Source organism: Pristis pectinata, chromosome 2 (genome assembly GCF_009764475.1).
Source record: "Pristis pectinata isolate sPriPec2 chromosome 2, sPriPec2.1.pri, whole genome shotgun sequence".
In the NCBI taxonomy this organism is placed as follows: domain Eukaryota; kingdom Metazoa; phylum Chordata; class Chondrichthyes; order Rhinopristiformes; family Pristidae; genus Pristis; species Pristis pectinata.
In genome coordinates, this window is record NC_067406.1 from 55,997,824 (window position 1) to 56,022,569 (window position 24,746).

General features: G+C 39.1%; 1 protein-coding gene across 7 annotated transcripts in view; it reads right to left on the reverse strand.

The window, feature by feature from the left end:
• Positions 1–24,746, reverse strand: part of fat1a (FAT atypical cadherin 1a) — a 158,473-nt gene that overhangs the window by 5,447 nt on the left and 128,280 nt on the right. For all 7 annotated transcript variants that reach the window (XM_052035519.1, XM_052035490.1, XM_052035499.1 and 4 more), the window contains 11 exons: positions 23,059–23,196; positions 22,646–22,789; positions 18,973–19,170; positions 16,013–16,814; positions 15,639–15,770; positions 15,315–15,472; positions 13,441–13,903; positions 9,119–9,272; positions 7,936–8,046; positions 7,213–7,841; positions 4,950–5,087 (listed from right to left, as the gene is read on the reverse strand). In XM_052035519.1, the coding sequence (XP_051891479.1) occupies positions 4,950–5,087; positions 7,213–7,841; positions 7,936–8,046; positions 9,119–9,272; positions 13,441–13,903; positions 15,315–15,472; positions 15,639–15,770; positions 16,013–16,814; positions 18,973–19,170; positions 22,646–22,789; positions 23,059–23,196 (3,067 nt within the window). The remainder of the gene's footprint in view (positions 1–4,949; positions 5,088–7,212; positions 7,842–7,935; positions 8,047–9,118; positions 9,273–13,440; positions 13,904–15,314; positions 15,473–15,638; positions 15,771–16,012; positions 16,815–18,972; positions 19,171–22,645; positions 22,790–23,058; positions 23,197–24,746) is intronic.

Below are 24,746 nucleotides of genomic sequence, written 5' to 3' on the forward strand. Positions count from 1 at the left end.
AGAAAAAAATCCCATATTCCCAAAATAAACCTGTATGAGATATTTTCATTTATTCCTGAAAGCTCCTAAAACTTTATACAGACAAACTTCAGGAGTAATAAGAAAATGCTTCCTTTGATCTCCTGTGGCACAACTGACCTCAAGCATCACCATGAAACATGAGCAAAAGGTTATTTTGTTACACCGAGCTCAAACGCTCACATATTCCATAGTTGCATCTTTTATTAACTTTAAAGAGAAATCAGTGGCTTCTGCCCAATTTTTCAAGCTTATTCTATTCAGAATAGTTTGTGACATTCATTCAGAGTGGCAACTCAAGGATTAGATTTTAACTTCCTCTGCCCAACGGAAATGGGCTGGTTGCAGAGTTAAAATGGATGTGGTAGACATGGCCCTTCCTACAGTATTACAATTTGTTTAAAGAAGCCTTGCACTTATGAAAAACCATTCATGGTCTCAGGGTGTGCCAAAGTTCTTTGCAATCAATTAAAGTGTAGTCAAAGTTGTAATAATGCCCATAGTTTTTACTGGCTAGCCAAGGCATTTGCAAGAATCAGTTGGATGCCTCATTAATCTATGTACAATAAGAATCCTTGATGTGCACAGGACTCCAGTCAATTTTAAATTATGTATTGGAAAGTCTACTCAGAAAATGTACATGTATTACTTGGTTGCAATCCCTTCCACCTTCATCTATCTTTTCAAATCTGTCTTTCTGTCTACAGCCTTCAATTTGTCCCTTTTCTGGTTGTCACTCATTAAGTTGTCAAGGTTGCTTATTGTGGAATTCCCCCTCCACTTATAATATCCTCTTCACTACCTTTTGGTTACCTTCCCAATCTCTCTGAGGTGATGTCAATTATTTTTCCTAGCATTCTTGAAGATCCTTGGAAAGTTTTCTAAACAAACTCAAAATAAATAGCAAACTGCTGCTGTAGGAGTCCTGTATTAAAGCTGCTGAATCCTAATACAGCATCAAATTGTCTATTAATTCTAAATTCAAGGCAATCTTATCTTGGAGAGGCCATAGGATGGCAGGTGCAGGAAACAAATAAAATGGCAGCCTGGTGGACTCAGGGAGCACTTCTAAAGTTAGAGCAGAAGAGGCCTTGATTCCATCTGCTCAACAGGGAAATAGTAGCTGCCGAAAGGCAGTAGATGTGTGAAAGTAGCTTTCACACAGTAGCTGTGTGAAAAGCAAATTTACACATTATAGGGAATTTACAGTATTGAAATTAGGCATTTGGCACAACAGATCTATGGTATTTTAAACACCGCATTCAAAGGGAATTACATTACGACTTTCACCAAGGACGAGACATAAGAAAGTAGAGGTAGAATGAGAATGGAGGGTCCAGGAAAGGAAGATCATTGGAGAGGGCCATGGAAAGGATTGAAGATTTCTTAATACATAGCGATCCTGGGAACTACAACATGCAGAGCTCATTTGGATCTGGGCATATGGCACTGGACAGTCATGCTGGGTCCTTACCATTAGTACTCTATCTGTGGGAATGGAAGTGCACTGAGGATCAAAAGGAGATGAGCATTTTTGGAGTAAGAGTGAAATAGTTGTGAATTTTCTGAATTAATTATTCATTTGTTGGGATCCGGTTGTGTCTGGCAAGGCCAGCATTTATTGCCCATCTTTAACTGCCCTTAATATGGTGGTAGTGAGCCATCTTTTCGAACTGCTGCAGCCTTCTCTTGAAGGCACTTCCACAATGTCGCTGGGGAGGGAGTTCCAGAGTTTAGACCCAGGACAGGTGATATCTTTCCAAATCCGGATGGTGTACAACTTGGAGGGGAACCTGCAGGCGCTGCCCTTGTCCTTCTTGGTGGGAGACATTGTGTGTTTGGGAGGTTATGTCAGGGTAGCCTGGTCAAGTATCTGTAATGAATTTTGCAGATGGTACACACTGCAGCTACTGTGTACTGGTAGGTGGGAATGAACACCTCGGGTGGTTGAATGGGTGCCAATCAAGTAGGCTGCTTTGTCCTGGATGGTATCAAGCTTCTTGACAGTTGCCAGCACTGTACTCATCCAGGTATACAATCATGCTACTGACTTGTACCTTGTTGATGGTAGAAAGGGTTTGGGATATCGGTAGGTGAGTCACTCACCCCTGGATATCCAGCCTCTGCCTTGCACATGTAGCCATGGTATTTGGTTGGCCAGTCCAGTTGAGCTTCTGATCAATGGTGAACACCAGGATGTTAATGGTTATAGTAATATTAATGAATAACAAGTGTAAGTAGGTTAGACTTTCACTTGCTAGAGACAGGGCCATTGTCTGGCACTTTTGCAGTGCGAATATTGCTGTTTACCAGCCCAAGCCTGAATGTTGTCTAGGACTTGCGGTAAGTAGGCATGGGCTCTTTCATTACTGGAGACGTTGCAAATGGAATCAAACACAGTACAACCATCAGTGTGTTCCCCTCAATGACCTTACATGCAGCAATATATATTGCAATCTAATTACCACTTGGCATTTAATACATTTATTTCAATATATATTCTGGAAAAGTGAAAGTAACAAAATGAGTAATTTCCATGGATTTGTAAGATGTAAAAGAAGGAACCCAAATCCAACTTTCACCTTTTCTCTCCTCTTTGGAAGATACTGACCTGTCCCTGGAGTTTGATTCCCCAACGTGATTCAGTCTCTGCTACTCAGTTAAGTGGCAATGATTCGGTTAAATGACCCCTAATAATGGCTGGTAGCAGACAATCCAACTTTGGAGAATGTCACAGCTGAGCCAAGCCTGAATCTGTCCTTGTTTGCTATCCACACACCTATCTGCAGTGTGTGTGTGTGGGAGGGGGAAATGGCAGCATGAGGGAGATTGCTACTCACTCTGCAATTTGGCCCCCCCAAATCAAAATCTGATGACCTCAGTTTCATTATAATAAAAAAAACTGGCCTTAATTAACAGCTTAACCTGTGTTCCAGGACCACTCTGTAAAGTAAGAAATCAATGTGGATCAAACACTGGGACCATTTGCTTAGACTTTTTGAATGAATGGCTGGTTAAAAAAAAGGCAAGCCTTTTAAAGCAACAAACAATCTGCTGGAGGAACTGAGCGGGTCGAGCAGCATCTGTGGGGGGGGAAGGAACTGTTGATGTCAGGACTGACGCAGGGTTTCGACCCGAAACGTCAACAATTCCTCCCCCCCACAGATGCTGCTCAACCCGCTGAGTTCTTCCAGTGGATTGTTTGTTGCTTCAGATTCCAGCATCTGCAGTGTCTCATGTCTACAAGCTTTTTAAAAAGGTTTAAATAAAAGAGGAATCTTGCAGAGGAGCCAGTCAGAGGAGATGTGCTCCCTGACTTTAGGCACCGTGTTTGCCTCCAGGCTTTCTTCCTCTGCTATCTCCAGTCATCTTTCATAGTCATATCTGTGAGTTGCTGCCTGTGAGGCAAACAGCTGGAAATTCAATGTTTGTACCATGCAAGTTGCCTGTGAAGGTGTGAGCAGCATCAGTGAGTACTGCATAAAATACTGGGCCAGTTTCGATCCTCTTTGTTGAAAACAAACTTGGAGAAATTTCTTCAACCATACATCTGCACCACAGTAATTGCAGTCATACTGAACATGGGGTTAATGGGTATTTTTTTGAGGAATCTCTGGAGAAATGGCAAATTACTGCAGTAGGTGGCTGGAACCCTTCAGAAAGTCAGGCTATCTTCATTAGTACATTATAATCCTCTTAAAATACAGCAACCTGAGTTATATTTCAAGAGTGTTCACATGACAGCTAACTTACTAAAACCTGTTACACATGACTGCCAAAGACTAAATTCAATGCCTTAAACTTTGGGAATTACATAGTGGACAAAAAAAGTTTTAATTTTGATCACCTGTATATAGGTGATCAAGAGTATGATCTAGAAACTAATCCACAATTTACAAACAAATGTACTCCTACAGATGCACGATAAGCTTAATGATCATCTCGTGTGTATTATTCAACCTGATTAATGAAGCCATCACCTTGATATTCCAGGACCCTTTTAATGCAAGAGAGTTCCACCAAATTGTACGCTGGTTTCTGGTGTAGTTTTTAGAATATCACATGCGGTTAGCCCAAACTTAATTAGTTGAGCTTGTCGTAGCAACTGCTGGCTTTGTTCTAAAGATAATTTAGGGAACTCCCCTTCATGGCATAAACTTTCTTGTACTATTAAGTTCTGTCATAGTGATACATTTAAATACATTAAGTCTTACTTGTTGCAGATTTTACCTGGGGTAAATTGCTAGGTTTCAATACAGACCTGTTGCTAACATTCATTCTAATTTGTTATTTTTTTGGACAGTCCAGCACTTTATAGCTACATTGCATCAGTTTATTTGTAAGTACTTTTTTAAAACTAAAACTAGCAGTCAGGAATATCCACTCCTAAGAGTCGAGTAATCTCTCATCAGATACCTATAGAAAGCTTTTTTTAAAGAAACGGCTTTCATTAAGAATCAATAACCAACTGTGAGACTATCAATCAATATCAGAGAATCCCATTTCGCTCAAGAATTTCCTCCGTTACTGCTGTAATCGAACTTGTAACTGAATACTTGTTAAATCCTGTTCTCACTTATCAGCAACCTAAAACAGATGGGAGTTGAAACCAAAGCAAAATGAAATTTAAAAATAACTCATAAAACATCCAGAGATCAAGATAGATAGAAGTCACTTACTTAATATAATGATTTTTTTTTCAGTATGCAATGCTTGGATTTTTAGTGGATTTAGTGTTAGTAATGATGGAACAGCCAATGAAATCTCAGCTATTAATTGCAGGGAAATGTGCAACTTTGTCTTCCAGTAACTGCTTTGGAAGACTTCGATAAGTGATATGCATTGAACTTCTATAAGCTTTCAGTGTCCTCTAAAAGAGACAAATTAGTATTGGACATGACAATATAGATCTTGATGACTAAAATTCTTACCATTGTCATCACATGATTCGGACTGGAAAGAACTGAGAGATTGGACTTCTGAGATGCTTCCCCGGGTGTTAAAAGGATGGCAAGCACTATCCTCAAGAGGCTTTTTTGATGGACAGGGTTCAAGATCCACCACTTTTGCTGTAAGTGAACAAAATTAGTATGAGTTCTTTTAAACTCTGATAACCTGAAAAGGCACCTGTGCTTAAAGGAACCATTAATGTAGAAAGCTTGCACACTGGTCAGCACAGACACCATGGGCTGAAGGGTCTCATCCTCTGCTGTAACTATGTTAAGTGCATTTAAAACACATGGAATTAGAAGCCCAAATTTAAAACAGTATTAAAACACAACATGCATTTGTATCAAATGGTTTCTAGAGGCAGTATTTTTCATGCAAGTACCATTATGCAGAAAGGCAGAAGCAACATTGTAGTCAGGTTTTAATCCACTAATTGAAAACCATAAAACTGCAGATGCTGAATATTTGAAATGGGAAAGTGTGGTTGCATGGGACTTTCCCATGAAATGCAGGAGGTGCAACACCTGGTCCTTCACCTCGTCCCTTTCCATCATTCAAGGACCAAATAGTCCTTTTAAGTAAAGCAGTGGTTCACTTGCACCTCTTCCAATCTAGTGTGTTGCATTCAATATGTACAATGTAGCCTCCCCTATATTGGAGAAATCAAATGCAGATTGAGTGACTGTTTTGTGGGACACCTTCATTCAGCCCACAGGGGCAACTCTCACTTCCAAATGCCTACCACTAATTCTCAACCTTCTACACTGACCTATCTGCCTCCAGTGTTCCAACTGGCCCGACGCGAGCCAAAGGAACAGTGTTTCATCTCCAGTCCGGGCATGTTGAAACTTTCAGTTCCCAATGTGGAATTCAGTTATTTCTGATAACTTGCGCTTAACATCAGGAAGACAAAAGAGTTGGATGTTGACCTTGGGGGTGGGGGTAGGGGGGGGTTGCGGGGGTTGAACACAACCCTGTCCTCATCAACGTTCTGCTGTTTTGCACTCCTCGTTATATTTATTATTACCATGCATACTGTTAACTTTGTGAGCTTAATGTGAACAAAAAAATTCATTGTACCCTAGTGTATATGACAATAAACCAATCAAATCTAATCTAATCTTTCTCTTTGTTCTACTGTAAAATTATTGATCTGTAATATTAACTCAGTTTTTCTTTCTTCACAGACACTAACTGACCTTCTGGGCATTTCCAGCATTCTCCTTTTGATGTCAGGTCGCAGCAATAGCTCTGACTGGCAGTTCATGGCTTTTACATGTTCCTATGTTTTCTCCTTTTCTCTAAATGTCCTCATATCATCCAGGTGACTCCATAAACATCAAAATCATCAGACCTTCCCCTGTTCCCTTTGTCCTATCCATGTCTCACCTTCTCTGCAATGTCACTATTTGTTTTCTCACTTTTCCTAATCAGAGGAATGTTCCTCAACCTGAAACATTAACCCTGTTTCTCTTTCCACAGATGCTCCTGACCTGTTGACCAGCATTTTCCATTTTTAATCTGCTAAACGCTTCCTACTGTTTTCTAATTTACTAGCTTCATGCATGACAAACACAACAGGCTTAACTGCTCTTTTAAAAAAAACTTGCTGTAGTGGTGATGTAACCAGCAGACTAAAAGTTACCCAAATTTCTCATGCAACTTGCTTCCAATATTACTGAAGGTATTATCAAGAAAGAAAAGTGAGGTGCAAAACTAAGCAAGTTAGATTCTTCTCAGACTTTGACAAGCAGTTTGTTATCGTATATTAATATTATGGATCTGTTTCAGTAAGCAGTTCTGTTGTACTAATTGGATCGAAAAAGACTCCTTTATACTGTAGGGCATTTTCTACAGCAGTTAATAAGTTATACACAGTCCTTAATTATGCATTTGTCTGACAATTGAGAAAAGTCCATTGATGGCAATGAAAAATCTAAACCCAGCAAAGTTTGTCAATTCACTATGAAGAAAAGCCCACTAAAATAGTCTCATTTGGTTACTGCAAAATCTTCATTGTCAGTAAAGACAGTTTATATATCCTGCTTTGCTGTCAGAAGCAGAGTTGTCTTGATCAGCAAACAAGTAATAGAAATGCATTATTAAATGCTGTGAACAAAAAGGCATCGTAGTAAGCTATCTGCTTGCCAGGAAATGAGTATGGTCGAGTTCAGAGTGTGGCAGAGAGAAAGGGAAACAAAATAGTAGATTTACAATCTGTAATAGCTACAATAAGATATTTACCATCATAATCATAGTCCCAACTGGGTTTTTGTATGGAATCACAATCTGATGGAGAGTTGGATGGAGGAGGAGGAGGTAGGTTTGGAGCAACACTGCAAACAGCCACAGTTTTCCGATGTCCATGCATAGAATCAGGATTGAAGGTACTGAACTCTGGATGCTCTGGTATAGCAGATCCTTCAAAAGAATTTCGGTCAAGATTGTTTCTAGAGTCACTTGGAATACTTGGAGTATAAGAGATTGGACGAACAGGCACCTGAGGTGGAATGTCTGAATAGATTGTTTTATTCATTTTAGAATCAAAGTAGTTCTTCTGCAAGAAAGAAGTGGTAGCTCCAATGCGTTTTTCATTGGCGTCATTATGATGCTTCTTTTTACAAATCTTCTTACGGAAGAAGACAAACAATAAAACAAGGACAAATATGATTGCTACGAAGGCTATAATTCCAATAACTTCTTCTAAAGCAATATTCCAGGGTGTAGATACATATTTGTTAACGACGGTATCATCGCAAAGTTTTCCAACAAAGCCATGACTGCAATTGCAGTTGAAGGACCCATATGTGTTTTCGCACTTGCCTTTGTTAAGACAAGGGCTATCATGACATTCGTCAATATCAGCCAAGCACCTAGGGAATTAAACAAAAAAATGTGACTTCCTTGGGGAAAAGGAATAAAAAGATACTACATGTATTTGCAGGTGCAGGTATGGTAAATACAAACCTCTCTCCACGATAACCTGGTTCACATTCACAAACAGGACCATCAAGACTATCAATACATTTGCCGTTATTTTTACAAGGATTATCTTTGCAGTACGGACCCACTTGACACCTAAAATGAATGTAGATTAAATTAATTAAGAAGATAGGCCTTAACATCTTTCATTTAATGAACAGGTTGAAAATAAAGGTGGTGGTTGAGGTGTAAAGTTCAACATTACTGTGGTTCAAAATTGCTGACTGTGCATTGGCTGATTCTTGCTCACCCTGTCAAATTCAAGACAGTATCTTCTGCAGGGTTGAATTCCCAAAAATGGAAACTTCTAGCACCACAAAGAACAGAGCAGTGCCACTGTGGACAATGTTTAGAAAGGAGGAATTTGATTTTTTTAAATAATGTACAGAAAAAAATGTCCCTCCATGAATCCCAAACATATTGCTTAAATATCAAATGCACACCATTGCTGCCACATCCATCCAATATTACTGGAAATTATGAACAATATACGGTGATGTTTGAAAGCCTATGATTACAAATTACAGAAATTGTAACTATTCTTCGCAGGGCCTACCAGTTTAGGAAAATTGCTGTTCCACAGGGCAAAGCATTAGGGACAACATGGAGGAGGATTGCTCTCCACTGCCTTACATCTTCCTGGCTTTTGTCCAAGGCAATCAATCATGATAGTTAAATAACTACCTCCATCAACAAGGATGAGCATCATTGTTACACATTTGGCTACCACTGGATGAAAAAGGTTACTTCCAGCAACGATTATAAGCTGTTTCTCAACAATAAACAGGTTTAAAGTCAGTTTGCTGGAAAGAGCAAAAATGCAAAAAACCAAATGTTCCATAATATTACCTGGATTTGAAAAGCAAGAGTAGAGGAGAATGCAGACCACATTTCAAGACAAGAATGCCAACCTGTGCCAGAACCTTAACAAAAATTCTGTTTTTGTTGTTCTTCAAACTAATATAATCACATTGAAAATCTGGGTGACAGTCTCCAAAAATATAAATAACACGTATTTTCAATCATGGTACTATAAGCTTGTATATTCAATAAATGCCAGGAAAGGATGGCAATAGCTTCCACATTTTCGGTTTAACTAGATATCTTTTTTTTAAATACAATTTCCATTAAAATTCAGTCTGGGATTTAATCAGAAAAGGAAACTAACCTTAGTCCTGTATATTGTCCTCTACACTGGCAGATATAATCATCGTTCACAGGAATGCAAGTTCCACCATACAGACACGGGTTAGAAGCACAAGGGCTGACACCAATCTCACAATGAATACCCATAAACAGAGAAGTGCATTTACAGAAGTAGCCTGCAAAAATGTAAGTTTCCATAAAATGAGATGTTTATTAGCAATTAAGGAATGACCAAAACTAAAACTACAATAAAAAAAATAAACTGCAATACCAAAAGATTAGGAATCAGTGTACACTTTGTATCCTTCATCATCTCAAATAAATATTAATTACAATCATTAACAACACAGGAAGTGGCCATTTGGCCCACTCATCTGTGCCAGTCAAGAGGGCTACTCTGACTAATCCCATTCCTAGCTCTTGATCTGCAGCCTTGCAGGCTAAAGTACATTAAGTGCTTAATGCAATATTTTATTTTAAATATGTAATGAGGATTGCTGCCTCAAACACAGTGAATTTATGATCTCCATTATCTTAAAATCAAGTCCCCTACTTAATTACCTCTTCATAATTCCTCATTTATGGGCTTCTCAATTATATATGACTAATTTTCCATGCGGTTCTAAGGAAAACAACCATGGTCAATTGCGTCTTCATAACTAAAATTCTCTAGTCTGGCAAAATCCTTATAAATCAAATCTGGATAGTCTCTGGCTTGCAAGGCTTCTTGTAATGAAGTGAATAGAGTCGTACACAGTTTTCTATCTGTCGCCTAACTAATACTTTATACAGTTGTAGCTTGACTCCATTTGTATTCTATACCTCGGCTAATAATCGGAAGTATTGTATGTGCTTTCATAACAACCTCATCTACCTGTCCTGTTAATTCTAAGATGTGAACATGCATTCCAAGATCCCTGTTTGTTCTGCATTTCTCAGTGTCCTATCATTTACTGTCTATTCCCTACTCTTGCTCATCCTACCCAAAAACCCACCCTACATTTTTCCCAGACCAGCTGGGTCACTTTCTTTCTAATCTTTCTACAGTGTAAAGCTTTCCAACTTGCCATCAAACAGACAGCCTACTTTTGTATTATCTATGACCTTAATCATGCTCCATATTGAAGTCTAAATTAGTGATACATAACAAAAATAGCTTGAAATACCCTGCAAAGTGCCCTGCAGAACCCAGGGGCCAACAGCTTTCTGGTCACCACTGCATACTGACCATTACCTTTTGCTTCCTGAGGCTGAGGTCATTTTGGATGTAACACCACTTTCGCTTGGATCCCACTACCTTTCACAGTTGAATCACATGTAGAATTTGGCCGTAACTGCTTCCTCAAAAATTCCAAGTTCTTGGCCATGCCCTTCCCTGAGCAAATTCATGCTGACTGTCCTCGATTTATCTGTGTTCTTTTAAATGATGATTTAGAATTTTTTCCAATAATTTACGCACCAGGCAAGGTGACTGGGCAGTAACTTCTCAGTCTATCCCTTTCTATAGTTCTAAACAGTAAGACTACGATAGTAGTCCTTTGTTTCTTTGGTATTCTGCCTGTAACCAGAGAAGCCTGTATTATGATGGTAGAATCTTCACTATTTGTTTCCTCATTTCTCCTAATCAGTGGATTGCGTCACGCTTTCTCGCAATGAAAACCATACGAACACACAATGCTAACATCACATACCATTGGAACCATCATCAATGAACAAATCACTAAGATTCCAGATATTATGAAATCAGTAAGTTACCCCTGCTCTACATAAGCAGTGGTCAAAAGACAAATTACTTTATTGACTTCCCTAATGGAGAGTAAACACAGAAGTCTGACGTATTGCTGTATTAAATGATTTCACAAATGCAATTAAATATTAACAACAGAAGTCTCCTTATTTTCTTAATGGGTTATTGTGCACAATGGTATGCTTGAGAACCTTCTCTTTCACAATGTTAAAATTTAAATTACCTCTGAGAAGCCTTTAATATGTCATAATAAAATCTGAAAGGAGTGTGATGGGTGCTTGTATTGCGATTGTTCTGAATATATTAACATACATTGTGTGTGCAGAATGTAAATTTGGATTATTCATGATGAAGTGGATTTGTGTCACAATTCAAGTGTTACCAATGGTTTAAGAATCACATATAAAGATACTATCACATACTACTGACTAAAATAACGTCAGCCAAAATCTTCATACATTCTACTATGCAAGGCTTCATATTTGAACAACATTTTAGAATTCATGGCTGCTTTTTAAGAAAATAACTAGAATAATCATACACAGGCACAAAGATAACATTCAAAGGTATGAATCTCTGAGGGGAAAGCACTCCCACAAAGTGCCAAGGATATCTCATTCTGTAAGATCTCAATATTTCCAATACTAAAAAGTGATAATCAACAGCTAGAGTCGGCAAATTCCAATGGTCCAATACCGAGAATGAATACCAAAACAGAATCTTTAGCAAGGCCTTCTACAAGCTACTGTAAGGTAGGCTGATCCAGAAGGTTAGATCACATGGGATCCAGGACAGGCTAGCCAATTGGATACAAAATTGGCTTGGCGGTAGGAGACAGAGGGTGGTGGTAGAGGGTTGTTTTTCATACTAGAGGCTTGTGACCAGCCGTGTGCTGCAGGGATTGGAGCTGGGTCCACTGTTATTCATCATTTATCTTAATGATTTGGATGGGAATATGGGTAGCATGGTTAGAAAGTTTGCGGATGACACAAATTGGTCGTAGAGTGGACAGTGAAGAAGGTTATCTGACATTACAACAGGATCTTGATCAACTGGACCACTGAGGAATAGCAGTTGGAATTTAATTCAGATAAATGTGAGGTGTTGCATTTTGGTAAGACAAACCAGGGCAGGACTTAGACAGCAAATGGTAGGACCCTGGGGAGTGCTGTAGAACAGAGAGACCTAGGGATGCAGGTACATAGTTTCTTGAAAATGGTGACATAGGTAGACAGGGTGAAGGTGTTTGGCATGCTTGCCTTCATTGGTCAGGATATTGAGAACAGGAGTTGGGATGTATTGTTAGAGCTGTACAGGACTTTGGTAAGGCCGCATTTGGCATACTGCATACAGTTCTGGTTGCCCTGCTATTGGTAGTCAGTCATTAAACTGGAAAGGGTACAAAAAAGACTTCCTAGGATGTTACCAGGACTGGAGGGATTGAATTATAAGGAGAGGCTGTATAGCTTAGGACTTTTTCCTCTGGAGTATAGGAGGCTGAGGGGTGACTGAAAAAGGGTTTATAAGGGGCAAAGATGAGGTGAATAACCACAGTCTTTTACCCAGGTAGGGGAGTCGAAAACTAGAGGGCATAGGTTTAAAGTGACAGGGGAATGGTTTAAAAGGGACCACAGGGGTAACTTTTTCCACACAGAGGGTGTGCCTATATGGAACGAGCTGCTAGAGGAAATGGTAGAGGCGGGTACAATTACAACATCTAAAAGACATTTGGACAGGTGCATGGATAGGAAAAGGTTTAGAGTGATGTGGGCCAAATGCAGGCAAATAGGACTAGTTCAAGTTAGGTAACATGGTTGGCATGGACAAGTTGGGCCGAAGGTCCTATTTTCTGTGCTGTATAGCTCTATGAATCGAATCCAGGATTACAATGTTTGAGAGACATACGATATCCATGCCTCTCAAGTACTGTAGTCCTGGTTATTAGACCTGGGTTGGAAGTAGGGCTTTAGAGGCCCCATTTAAAATTAAAAGCAAACTTAGGATGGATATATATTTTTCCTTTAAATAGACTACCAACAAAAAGAGTCAAGGGTAAGACTTATTTCCTTGAAAATAGGAGCAAATTAGTCATAACAACATAAAGGTTTGGGGATATACTTGCACAAGTCTTTGAAAAACTGGAATTTTATAGTTTAATGGAATAAGTACAAGTGATGAAAAAATACAGCAGAGAATAAGTAGAGCACTTAGGTTTCAGAAGAAAAGCTAAGCATGGAACTGGAAAATAGAAAATAAATATCACAGAATTTTGCTCAAGATCAATGACATTTTTTTTCCACAGCTTTTCCTCAACTAAATGCTTGCAGCAGATTTTATACTAGACTGGAGATTCAATAGGCTGCATGACAGCTTCTTATTCCTAATATTCTTAAATTATTGAACAGTTTTACAGACGTCTGGGTGAACAATTCATGCTAGGATTTTGGTTGGTTCATGGTTAATTCATTAACCTAAGTGCAGCAAACAGCCATTAAATGAAAATTATATTTTATGACCATACATTCAACACTGCTAAATATTATATTTTAACGCATTGGCCACTGGAACCATTTTCAATTCGTAAATGATCCACTCACCTCCATTGGGCAGTGAAGAACATGTGCCACTGTTCAGACACGGACTGCTTGAGCAGCCTTCTGCAAGCATTAATGAACAACCAGAAGACATTTCAACAGATTCTTCCATGACTGCATAAACTCTTGGCTTACTGTTCAAAGGTAACTCTTGCCCATTTAGCGTAACTGACTCCAGACACCCTCTAAAGCCATTGCTGACCTGCGGGTTTCTACTATGTTTTGTGCGCTGCTGTCGGATATGGCCACCAAAATACAAAAAATTGTCTAAGTTTAGTGTTCTCAGGGTGCCTGGAGCAGTACCAGCTGCTGTATGGACTCTGTCAAGAACCAATCTTGCGTAATTTCCATCAACTTCCAATGATACAGAATGCCATTCACCATCATTGACTTGGATGCTCTGCACTGACACAGTTCCTGGACCACTGCCACAGTCAAACTTGTATTGCAATCTTCCATTGTTAATCTGCAAAATAGCATTATGAGCATTAAATAATTTATTTTTACATCTAAATAATGATGCTGATAATAGTCACCAGGATTATATTTACTTCAAATAATTATCAAGTCTATGACCTTACCCTACAGCATGGCAATCATTATTGGATCAGTCCAAACAACATAACTAAAACTGGCTGTCAGAGGTGTTTGACAATGATCTTTATGGATATGAAGTATTTTATGTGGCATACTATATTAACCTAATTGTATAATGAAAGGATAGCATATAAGAGCTTAGGGCACTGGGGGAAGTATTAATATGGATTGAAGATCGATTATTATACAGAAGACAGAGTCAGAATAAATGGGTCTTTTTCAGACTAGAAAGATGTAACTAGTGGAGTCCCCACTAATCCTTGGTCCTCAATTATTGCTGTCTATATTGGCGAGGGGACAGAGTGTAAGATATTCAAGTTTGCTGACAACATAAAAATAGGTGGGAGGACATGCTGTGTTGTGGATGCTGAGACTCATAACAAGTTACAGATGAATTGAAAGTGGGCAAAGGCTTGGCAAATAGGGTCTAATGCAGAAAAGTGTGAGGTTATACATTTCCGTAAAAGGAATCAAAAGGCAGACTATTATCTAAATGGAAAAAAAATTTAAACTGAGTGGAGTACAGAGGAATCTAGGTGTTCTTATGTGTGAAACACAAAATGTTAGGGTCTTACTGATCCTAACATTAATCCCATTTTACTTTCCTCATATTCTCATCAACTTTCTCTAGATACTACCACACACACACACACACACACACACACACACACACACACACACACACACACACACACACACACACACACACACAGTGGGGACAATTTACAGTGAACAATGAATCTACCAACCCACCAGTCTTTGGGATGGTGTAGAAAAGCAGAGCAACTAGGGTTAACCCATAGGTGAAGCTTGTGGATACTAGATCACCGCAGGTAATTAAAGAGAAGGTAGATAATGTTTGAAAGATTGGGGAATTGAGGGCTATATGGAACTGGCACAGAAGAGCAAATAAGCCATGATCATATGGAATGTTGGGGAAGGCCTGAGTGGGCAGGTGGCCCACTCAAGTCCCTATTTTCTTGTGTTCTTGTGTAATAGAATGTGGATTTTCATCACAAAATTTGATTAGTCTGCACATCTAATGCTTCAAGTATTCTGATAACAAAATCTTACAACTTCTGTAATGAAAATGAAGGTTTACTTTTTGAACATGGACTGTTCAGCTTTCTCTCATGGAATAGAAATTATTTAGCATCCCTGAGTTAAGATGGCCATGTCAAGTTCCAAGGTTTTAAATGAATTGTTCAACTACTTAAGTTAATCAAATGCAAAGAATAGCACTGAGTAAATTTTTGCCCATTTTTGCTAGTTGCACATACTTCCAGAATGCTGTAGTCTGTTCCTCTAGCATACATGACAATCGCATGCGGATGATAAGTCCGTAAACGCAGAGAAAGTTTCATTTCCTCTTTATTTTCATTTTCCAGGAGTCGATATTTCACATAACTATTACCATTGAATGACAGAGAGGAACCACCTATAAATGCAAATCAAAGATGTAAAACAGTCCCAACTCTACTAGAAGTAAAGCCATCAAATAAATATGCAAACACTGAAATGAAAGCTTTCATTAGCAGTATAAACCTCATGAAAAATTAAATTTAAAAAAAGCCTTTAACTTAGATTACAGAGAAAATCCTTACCAGAGCACTGGCCCTGATTCCCATTTTTACATAAACATGTATATCTTTCCTCTTTTGCATCAGGTACACATTCAGTATCAGCAGGACAGAGATTAGCTTCACAGAGTTTATGTATGGTGGGGCATTTGCTGCCTAGGAGCAAAAAAATATTTCACAAAAAATATAATAAGCATTACTTTATAGAGTTTAATTGATGACACCTCAACAACTAAAAATCTACAGCTTTAAATACAATTTTATGAAATAAGTTTGCATTGTAGTTTAAGTTATTATCTTTAACATTTAAAATTTGCAAACACAAATTATCTTTTCCATATTATATTTTTGGTTCTTTTAGATAATCATGAAGCAGACTGAATACAAGGTATCCTTACCTTTACAAAGGCAGACAGCTGTTCTATGGTGTCTTGGTGTTACAAAGCTCAGCCTCGCAGTGCTGTGTGTTGACATGGTATTACTGTCGACAGTGATCTTCTCTTCACAAAATTTAATTGGGCAATCTAGGCCAGCACAAAGTTTGTGAATGACTTTTAGTATTCGGACACCCATCATTTCCTCCATGTCCACCACGGAGGTATTCAACTTACGGAAAAGAACTTCAGGCAGATGGAAAGAATTGCTTGCTTTATTGACTGTCAGGAGCACATCCAAATTTGAAGGTGGTTCAGAAGGTTGCAGGCTAATAACATGTACATCGTGCCTTCTGACGCCAAGAATGTTTCGTAATGCTCTTTGGAAGTTACGCCAATAGTCTCCTATAAATTCTTCAGGTGTAATGTTTGCAAATTGTATGGCAATAGAATGGTTGACCTGATTTTCTGTCACTTGTTTAACATGCACAGATACGTCAGCAGCTGTTGTGAACCGACCATCAGTGACAGTGACATTAAGAATGTATTGTCCAACATCCAAAAGCTTATGTGCAATCATTTTTCCATCAGTGCTGGAAACTGCAAATGAGTTTCCCATGTCAGAAGCAAGGCTATACCTGAGAGTATCATAAATATCCTGATCTGTTGCATGAATCTTGCCAATAACACCTCCTGCATACTCATCTCCAACAGTAGTTATGTGGATTTCCAGAGGAAGAATAGCTGGGGGATAAATACTTTCTTCAATAATTTTAAGCTTTATGAATGTTGATGAGGATAATGGAGGTCGCCCATTATCAGTTACCTGGAAAAATAAAGCAAACGTAACTGACATTACAGAATAATCTGTTTCTTATAAACTTCAATTTATATTAAAGCATTTGTCTTATTGCAGATTTTGAACATTTGCATTCACATTCATTGCATACTTTACACAACTTATATCTTAAAGAATACAGAATACAGTCTCAAAATTACTCTAAGCAAAGCCCTTTTAGAAATAATGCCCTTCACTCTTGGAAAGATTCATATTTTTATCCTAATTAACCTCCTCCCAAGATACAAGGGGACTGCAAGGATAATATATACTCACTTTGCATTAACTCTTGGATTAGTTTATTTCCTCTAGCTTTGCACACATTGATTTCAGAGAAGCAATGTGACAACACTTCTGGGACAACACAAAAATTCCCATCTGCTTAATTGTTTTAAATTATTCATGGCTACAGAACAGGTATGTTTACAGCCCATTCTCGCATACAGTGCTCGTAGAACATGTTCTCCTTAGCTTCAGAACAGTGTGCAATTATGATACATCATCAATCCCATTACTTCTATGGCAGAGAGATCAGGCTACAAAATAACCTTCGGGATCACATATCACATTCTTTAAAATGTGGACATATGGCTCCCATTGAAACATCTGTAACAACTGTTATTAAAGAATTAATGGTAAACTAAGTCTCCAGCCAGGATATGAACTTGAATTTTAGATGTACTGATGTATGATTTTCAATTTTCACCTTAAAGGTACAATCACTGACTGGTTCAGTGGAAGCCCTGAACCATTTTCAGGACTGGATTTGATTAGGAGCCCTGCTCAGTGTTCAATAACTCATGGGCAACTTATGAAATCAGGAGAATGAGAAGACACCATCTCTACCAGAAAGCTGAGCTAAAAGTTAGCAATAAAGAGAAAAGAATGGATGGCGTGCTTTGGGGGAAAAGAGAGCCCCACAGGCCACAGCAATTGTCTGGTGCCTTGAGAAGCTGTTGTGTTCTAGGCCTCAATATTGCCAGCTACAATACTCACAGTTTGGTATAAAGTGGGTGCAAAGTGTGCAGTGCTCATTCCATTTATTTATACATAAAATTTGCACATAGGTTTTAACAACGGGCACGTGGCCTTGGGAAGCACATATAAATTTCCCATTTGTTTCCATCTAGAGTGCTGGACACCCGGTGAAAGGCTTCCATGAAAAACATATCAGATGTATGCTGGGCATTCAGGGAATGACTGGTATCTTTTCAGCAGCCACATACTGGACTGGCAGTTGGCATTTGAAAGTCATTCCAGTTACTTCTTCTGTTTACCTTTTTTTTAACAAAAGTTTTGCTTTAATTTAATTAATCTGTTTGAACCTTTATTCAATCAGGCCCTGCAGTTAAGACTGTTGAATTATTGGTGCTGAATAATTATTCCAAATTACAAAATAGTTCAAAGCACTAAAGCTGTGCAGTTTGGCATCTGGGGATTTAGTATCATTGGCTTCTATGCAGCAACATTCAGCATCACATTATATAATTGCCTGATATTGCCGAAAGCCAAAAATTCAAACAATCATCATTTCAATTTTTTTCTTCAGGAGAGGAAATGTTTGTGGTTCTTTAGAGAAGGTGAAGCTTTTTGTTTTAAATCAAACCTCATTTTAATATGGGCAATTCCTTGATTTGGCAAAACATCTTCTCTCCTCTTCTAATAGATGTGAATCCTGGGGCAGTATAGTGCCGATGATCCATGAGTGGTGCACATCCTTGAACATCTTGCTCAAGTAGTAATTCATTGTGTGTCACTGCACAGTGAGAGCTGACAGGCTTCTTAATCATTGGGACGTGGGGGTGGGGGTGCAGGGAGGAACTGAAGTAACAAGAGATAGAAAACATACCAGCTACAGTCTCTGGTTAACAATCACTGGCTGGGGAGAAGCTTGGTCAATTTTCTTCTCAATAGACAATAAGGAATTTAAGAAAGAGGTCAGTATGCCCAGGTATTCAAATTGCATGATCATTTCCCAAAAAAATGGACTGCTGACTGAAACCACCTAACCACAGTTTGCCAGCTCCTTATATACAACCCTGAAGCAGTACCAACTCAAAAAAACTTATTCCTACATTCCAATCAACTCCATTCTGTTCTGTTCAATAAACAAATCTTATACGATGCACAACAATGGATATTTTACCTGCACCTGCAGTAGATAGGCGTCTTTGATCTTGTGGTCAAGTTGAGACAATGATAAGAGCAGACCTTGTGGATTTATCTGAAATTCATTCCCCTCATTTCCCCTCATGATTGTAAAAGTGAATGGAGGGCCGTTGTGTGAGGAATCCCTGTCGATCACTTGAAGTTGCAGCACACTGGATCCAACTGGCTTGTTTTCCTATTAAAAGGATAAAATTCATACATTTGAAGTGGTTTCTCTATATCTTGTTACATCAACCTAGGTCATCCTCACAGAGAAGATGTATTGAATCCAGGTTGAAAGGCTAAATTGGATGGGTGACTGAAAACTAGTTCATAATTGGACTGCAGAAGCTGGGGAGAGAAGTCATGAAACAATTCTGGTGGACTGACAGGAGGGTGGTGTAAATGTTACAAATGGTAACTGGTGGCCCCACCATCAGATGGGATGAAGGGAAGAAATACATGCACAATGTCAGAGGGACTGGGGAAGATTGCAAATAAAGAGTACAGTGCGAAAGTAAAGAGATTTATGAATAAGGATAAAGCTTTTATCAAACATAATCCAGTTTAAGAGTTAGGCTGATGGTTAGCTGGACAGTGTAGGTGTCATGGTTCCAAGTGCTGGCCCTCGATTTGGCCCCACTGATGGTGCCTTGCTGTGCAGCACATGGATTCTATGCACCACTAATCGCATAATGACACACACCTGAGTCCCATCAGGAGACTAGCATAAGAACCCTGGTTTCATTAGCACTAGTTGCCAGGGTATTTGTCTGTCTTGAGGGTATTCTGTAGCTCCTGGCTGCTTGGAGCTGGCAACTGGCAACTCTAGAGCAGTCCTGGTTTTTGCTGTGTCTCCTTGAAAATCCTTTTTCTGTGTTGGGATTCTGTCTCAGAGCCCTGAGGCAAGATTCCTTCTGGTTGATGCCTGCGTTTGATTCTGAGGAAGAATCCTGACTCCAAGTCTTGTACTGGGGTTCTGCATTTGGGTTCTCTGTGATCTTGTGGAACATTGTGCCAGTAGGACAGGTTTGCACAAACTGGAGTTATTGGAATTGAAGACTAAGAAGGAGAGTTTTGCTATAGTTGTGTGAAAGAATGAAAGATTTCAGCATTAAAGAACTGTGGTTATTGTTGTGGAAATGAAGGTGAGCAGTCCATAAATAGGATACAAAGAATGCCAACATTTCAAAATATCTGATTCACAAGTGAATGGAGTCTGGGGAATGTGCTGGGGGGGGGGTGGAGGGGAAGAGGTAGGGGAAGTCCTTAATGAATCTTTGCTTCAGTGTTCACTAGAGAAAGGGACTTTGAATGTGAGGCCAGTGTAGAACTGGCTAATGTGCTGGAGCATCTTGAGATTAAGAAAGAGGTAGTGTTGGAACTTCTGAAAACATTAGGACAGAAGTCCCTGGGGCTGGATGGGATATAGCCCAGGTTTCTAAAGGAAGCAAAAGAAGAGATTGCTGGGGTGTTGATAATATTTGCATCTTCCTTGGCCACAGGAGTGGTACCAGAGGATTGGAGAATGGCAATTGTTGTTCCCCTGTTCACAAACCTGGGAATTATAGACCAGTGAGTATTGTCAGTGGTGGACAAGCTACTGGAGAGAATTCTTAGGGACAAGATTTATGAGCATTTGGAGAAGCAGTCTTATTAGGGATAGTGAGGGGCAGGTTGTGCCACATGAGCCTAACTGAGTTTTTGAGGAGGTGACAAAACACATTAATAAAGGCAGAGTGGTGGATGTGGTGTATTTGGATTTTAGTAAGGTGTTTGACAAGGTTTGCCAGGGTAGGTTCCTCCAGAAAGTCATGAGGCATGGGATCCATGGAGACTTGGCTGCATGGATTCAGAATGTGCTTGCCAACAGAAGGCAGAGGGTGGTAGTAGAAGAAGAATATTTTGCCTAGAGGTTGGTGACTAGTGGTGTTCTGCAGGGATGTGTTCTGGAATCCCTACTCTTTTGTGATTTTTTTTTTTAAATATATTAAAAAATCACAAGATTTTTGTGAGGAAGTGGAGGGATGGGTTAGTAAGTCTGCAGATGAAAGGTTGGAGATACAGTGGATAGTGCAGAAGGTTGTCATAGGTTACAATGTGATATCAACAGGATGAGTTGGGTGGTGAAGTGACAGATGGTGTTCAATCTGGAAAAACATGAAGTGATACACTTTGGAAGAATCTACTTGAAGGCAGAGTACAAGGTTGATGGCAGATTTCTTAGCAGTGTGGAGGAACAGTCCAAGTCCATCAATCCCTTAAAATTACCACAAGTTGATAGGGTGGTTAAGAAAGTGTATGGTGTGATAGCCACCTTTAGTTGGGGGATTGAGTTCAAGAGCTGCGAGGTAATGTTGCAATTCTAGAAAACTCTGGTTAGACCACACTAGGAGTATTGTGTTCAGTTCTGGTCACCTCATTATAGGGAAGGATGTGGCAGCTTGAGAGTGCAGAGGAGATTTACCAGGATGCTGCCTGGATTAGAGTACATGTCTTGGGGAAAGGTTGATAAAATTAGGGGTCTTCTCTTTGGAGTGATGCAGGATGAGAGGCAGCTTGATAGAAGTGTATAAGATTGAGGGTCATAAGAGTGGACAGCCAGCACCTCTTTCCCCAGGGCAGCAATGGCCAATACCAGAGGACATCCATTTAAGGTCAGAGGAGGAAAGTTCAGGGGAGATGTCACAGGTAAGTTTTTAGAGTGGTGGGTGCCTGGAATGCACTGCTGAGGACAGTGGTAGAGGCTGACAATAGGGAAATTTAAGACTTGGGTAGGCATATGGATATAAGAAAAATGGAGGGTTATGAGCTGTGTAGGAGGGAAGGGTTAGATTGACCATGGAGCAGGTGTTTATATAGGTTGGCACAACTTTGTGGGCTGAAGGGCCTGTACTGTTCTATGTTCTATTTTCTGATTCAAGTTAGAAACCAAAGGTAACCATGGATAGACTTAAATTCATAATGAGCATTCAGTCCTTGTTTTAGGAGATTTATTGTTACTTTCTGAAGGTTATCAATTGTATTTGGGGCTCCTGGATGAAGGACTAGAATTCACAAATCTCCCAACAAGAGAAAGGAATGGATTATAAACTCATCTGAATACCCTTAAATATCCAGGGAAGATTTGTTCTGTAGATTTTTGTTGTGGAAAGCAACTCTTGTAGATCCCAATAGTTGATTAGGCTAAGATTACCCTTTTTACATAATAGAAATGTTGTAATTCCAAACCAATTGCAATCAACTGAATCTGCATAGTTCCAATTTTGACCTATGTGTAAATCCATGATTTCATAGATTTATTATCTAGGAGGCCATACACCCCATCACATTCAAGCTGTTCTACCCAGCCTAAATGCAAGTTCCACACTTAATACCTGGTCATGCAGGTTACAACTCTTGAAGTGTACATTCCAGGCACTTTTTAAATGTGGTGAGGGCATGTGTCTTTAAAACTGTCTGCCTGAAAGGTTGATAGTCTATTGTCTTGCAGCCTTTAAATTTGCACATCCTCAAATCTATCTTTTCCTACTCTGCTCTGAATGGATTTTTCCTCAATCTGCTCATGATGTTTGATTAATGATCCAACTGCTACAGCTTAATAAATACCTTTCAAAACAATATTCAGAAGCAAAATGTTACTGGGACCACCATAGTTCTGTTGTTCTTACCTGAATGATGACACTATAGTTTGCCTGTGAGAACATGGGTGGATTATCATTGACATCAGCTACATCAATATTGACCATGGTTGTGTTGAACCGAGAAGGAGTACCATTGTCTGAAGCTTGGACTGTCAGGGTATAGCCAGAAATCTATGCCAGGAGAACAAAATGTTCAAAGAGGAGCTGGATCTATACATGATGAATATAGTCTTGAACAGTAAGCATTTGGCTTCATACACACAATTTAAAAAACATTGCATTTAAACCCAAAAGAGCTTTTGTTCCTAATATATCTTCTATCAAAAAAATCATTACAATTTAATGACTTTGAACATTTCTTTTTGTATCTTAATTATTCATGAAAAATATTGACAATGTAAGATTTAATCATGTTGTAGGCTCACTTGCAATGTACTCACTTTTTCTCTATCCAAATGTTGTGCCACTTTAATTTCCCCCTTGGTATTATCAATGGTGAATGGGCTTCCTTGATTGCCATTAATTATAGAATAGTGGATTTGGTTGTTTGATGGCCCATCTGAATCATCAGCAATGACCTACAAGAAATGATGTAACTTTTAGGATCACATTATAACACTTCCAATGTATCTTGTTTTCTTTCTTTCCCAGGGCTGACAAAGAGTTGCAGACCTGAAAAACTGTTTCTCTCTCCACAGATACTGCCTGAACTGCTGTTTCCAGCTTTTTTCCATTTTTATTTCTAATTTCCAGCATCTGCAGTTTTTTGATTTTCAAAATAACTATGATGTTTCATTATAAATTAAATAGGACCTGCCTAAGCAGGTGTCCATTTGAAGGCTCCCTTTCTTAAAAAAATAATGTAACAGGAACATCCATATATTTCACTCAATTTCTAAATATGATACTTGTATACAGAGAAAATCATGTTATACTTTGGTTCAAATAAAAACAAAATTAAAACTCTCACCATAAGAGTCCCAGTCATGTTTTTATCTGATGAATTAGTGCAATTAAGAATGAAATGAATCTCAACAACATTTTAATAAATTAGTTGGCACTTTATAACTGAATACTTGTTTGAAGTATTCAGTTATAAAGCACCAGCTGATTTCTAAGTTCTAAAATAGTCAACAGCAGAGTTTCATATAAGCATGGTAGTAAATTTATTTAAAATACCCAAGGGAAATTCTACTCGCAGATCTGTAACAACGTGCAAAAATCTTTTGCTCCCTAATTAAGAATTAGCCTGATTACGCTTCTGAAGTAAAAACTGAGAAGATCTAATGTGGTGTCTAGAGGACTGATTTCAGGTTTCTGATGAAAGTTGGGGAAACACAAAAACGAGCTGGAGGAACTCAGCAGGTCAGGCAGCATCTGTGGAGTGAATGGACAGTCGCTGTTTCTGGTTGAGTCCCTTCATCGGGACTGGAAAGAGAGGGGAGATGGCTAGTATGGGGGAGGGAGGGGGGGGAGGGGTGACCCCATTAGCTTGGGGAGTAGGGATAGAGTCAGTGGTTGTGTATTGGGATGGGAGGAGCTTGCTTGCTTGCTTGGTGGAGGAAGGCAGATGATGAGATTAGAGGGCTGCCCTGGGAGTTACAACTGTGCTGAAGTCAAAGGGGTAACTAATAGAGAGCCAGGTAATTAAGTTAATAAATCGGGTTTCCAATGCAGACCCAAAATCTGCTCAGGGAGCTCCCCTGTGATTCATGCAGATGCAAACTTCACAAGCAAGTTGAAAGTGGGGTCTGTTGGCCCAGACCACTCAAATGCCACTGAAAATCACAGGAGAGATCCAGATTTGCATCACTGGAAACCACTGCATATCCCAGGGAGTCTGTGCATTAGGGATTAGGGACAAAAATTGGAAACTGTGATTCCTGCAGTGTCCCCAATATTTACGATTCTGAATAGACTGCGTAGTGAAACAAATTAATTGCGAAACACATTTGTTTTAAATAGGCTGTACCTCTACTCAAAGCCAGCACATACCTAAAACAAAGCATTCCTCTAGTGCTGTCTCTCATAATCAAAATAATCTGTTAAAATATTTCTGACCTTAGTATTGCTGGCTACCATATGAAAAAAAAATCATACACAGCTGTTCACTAATAGAATAACATTA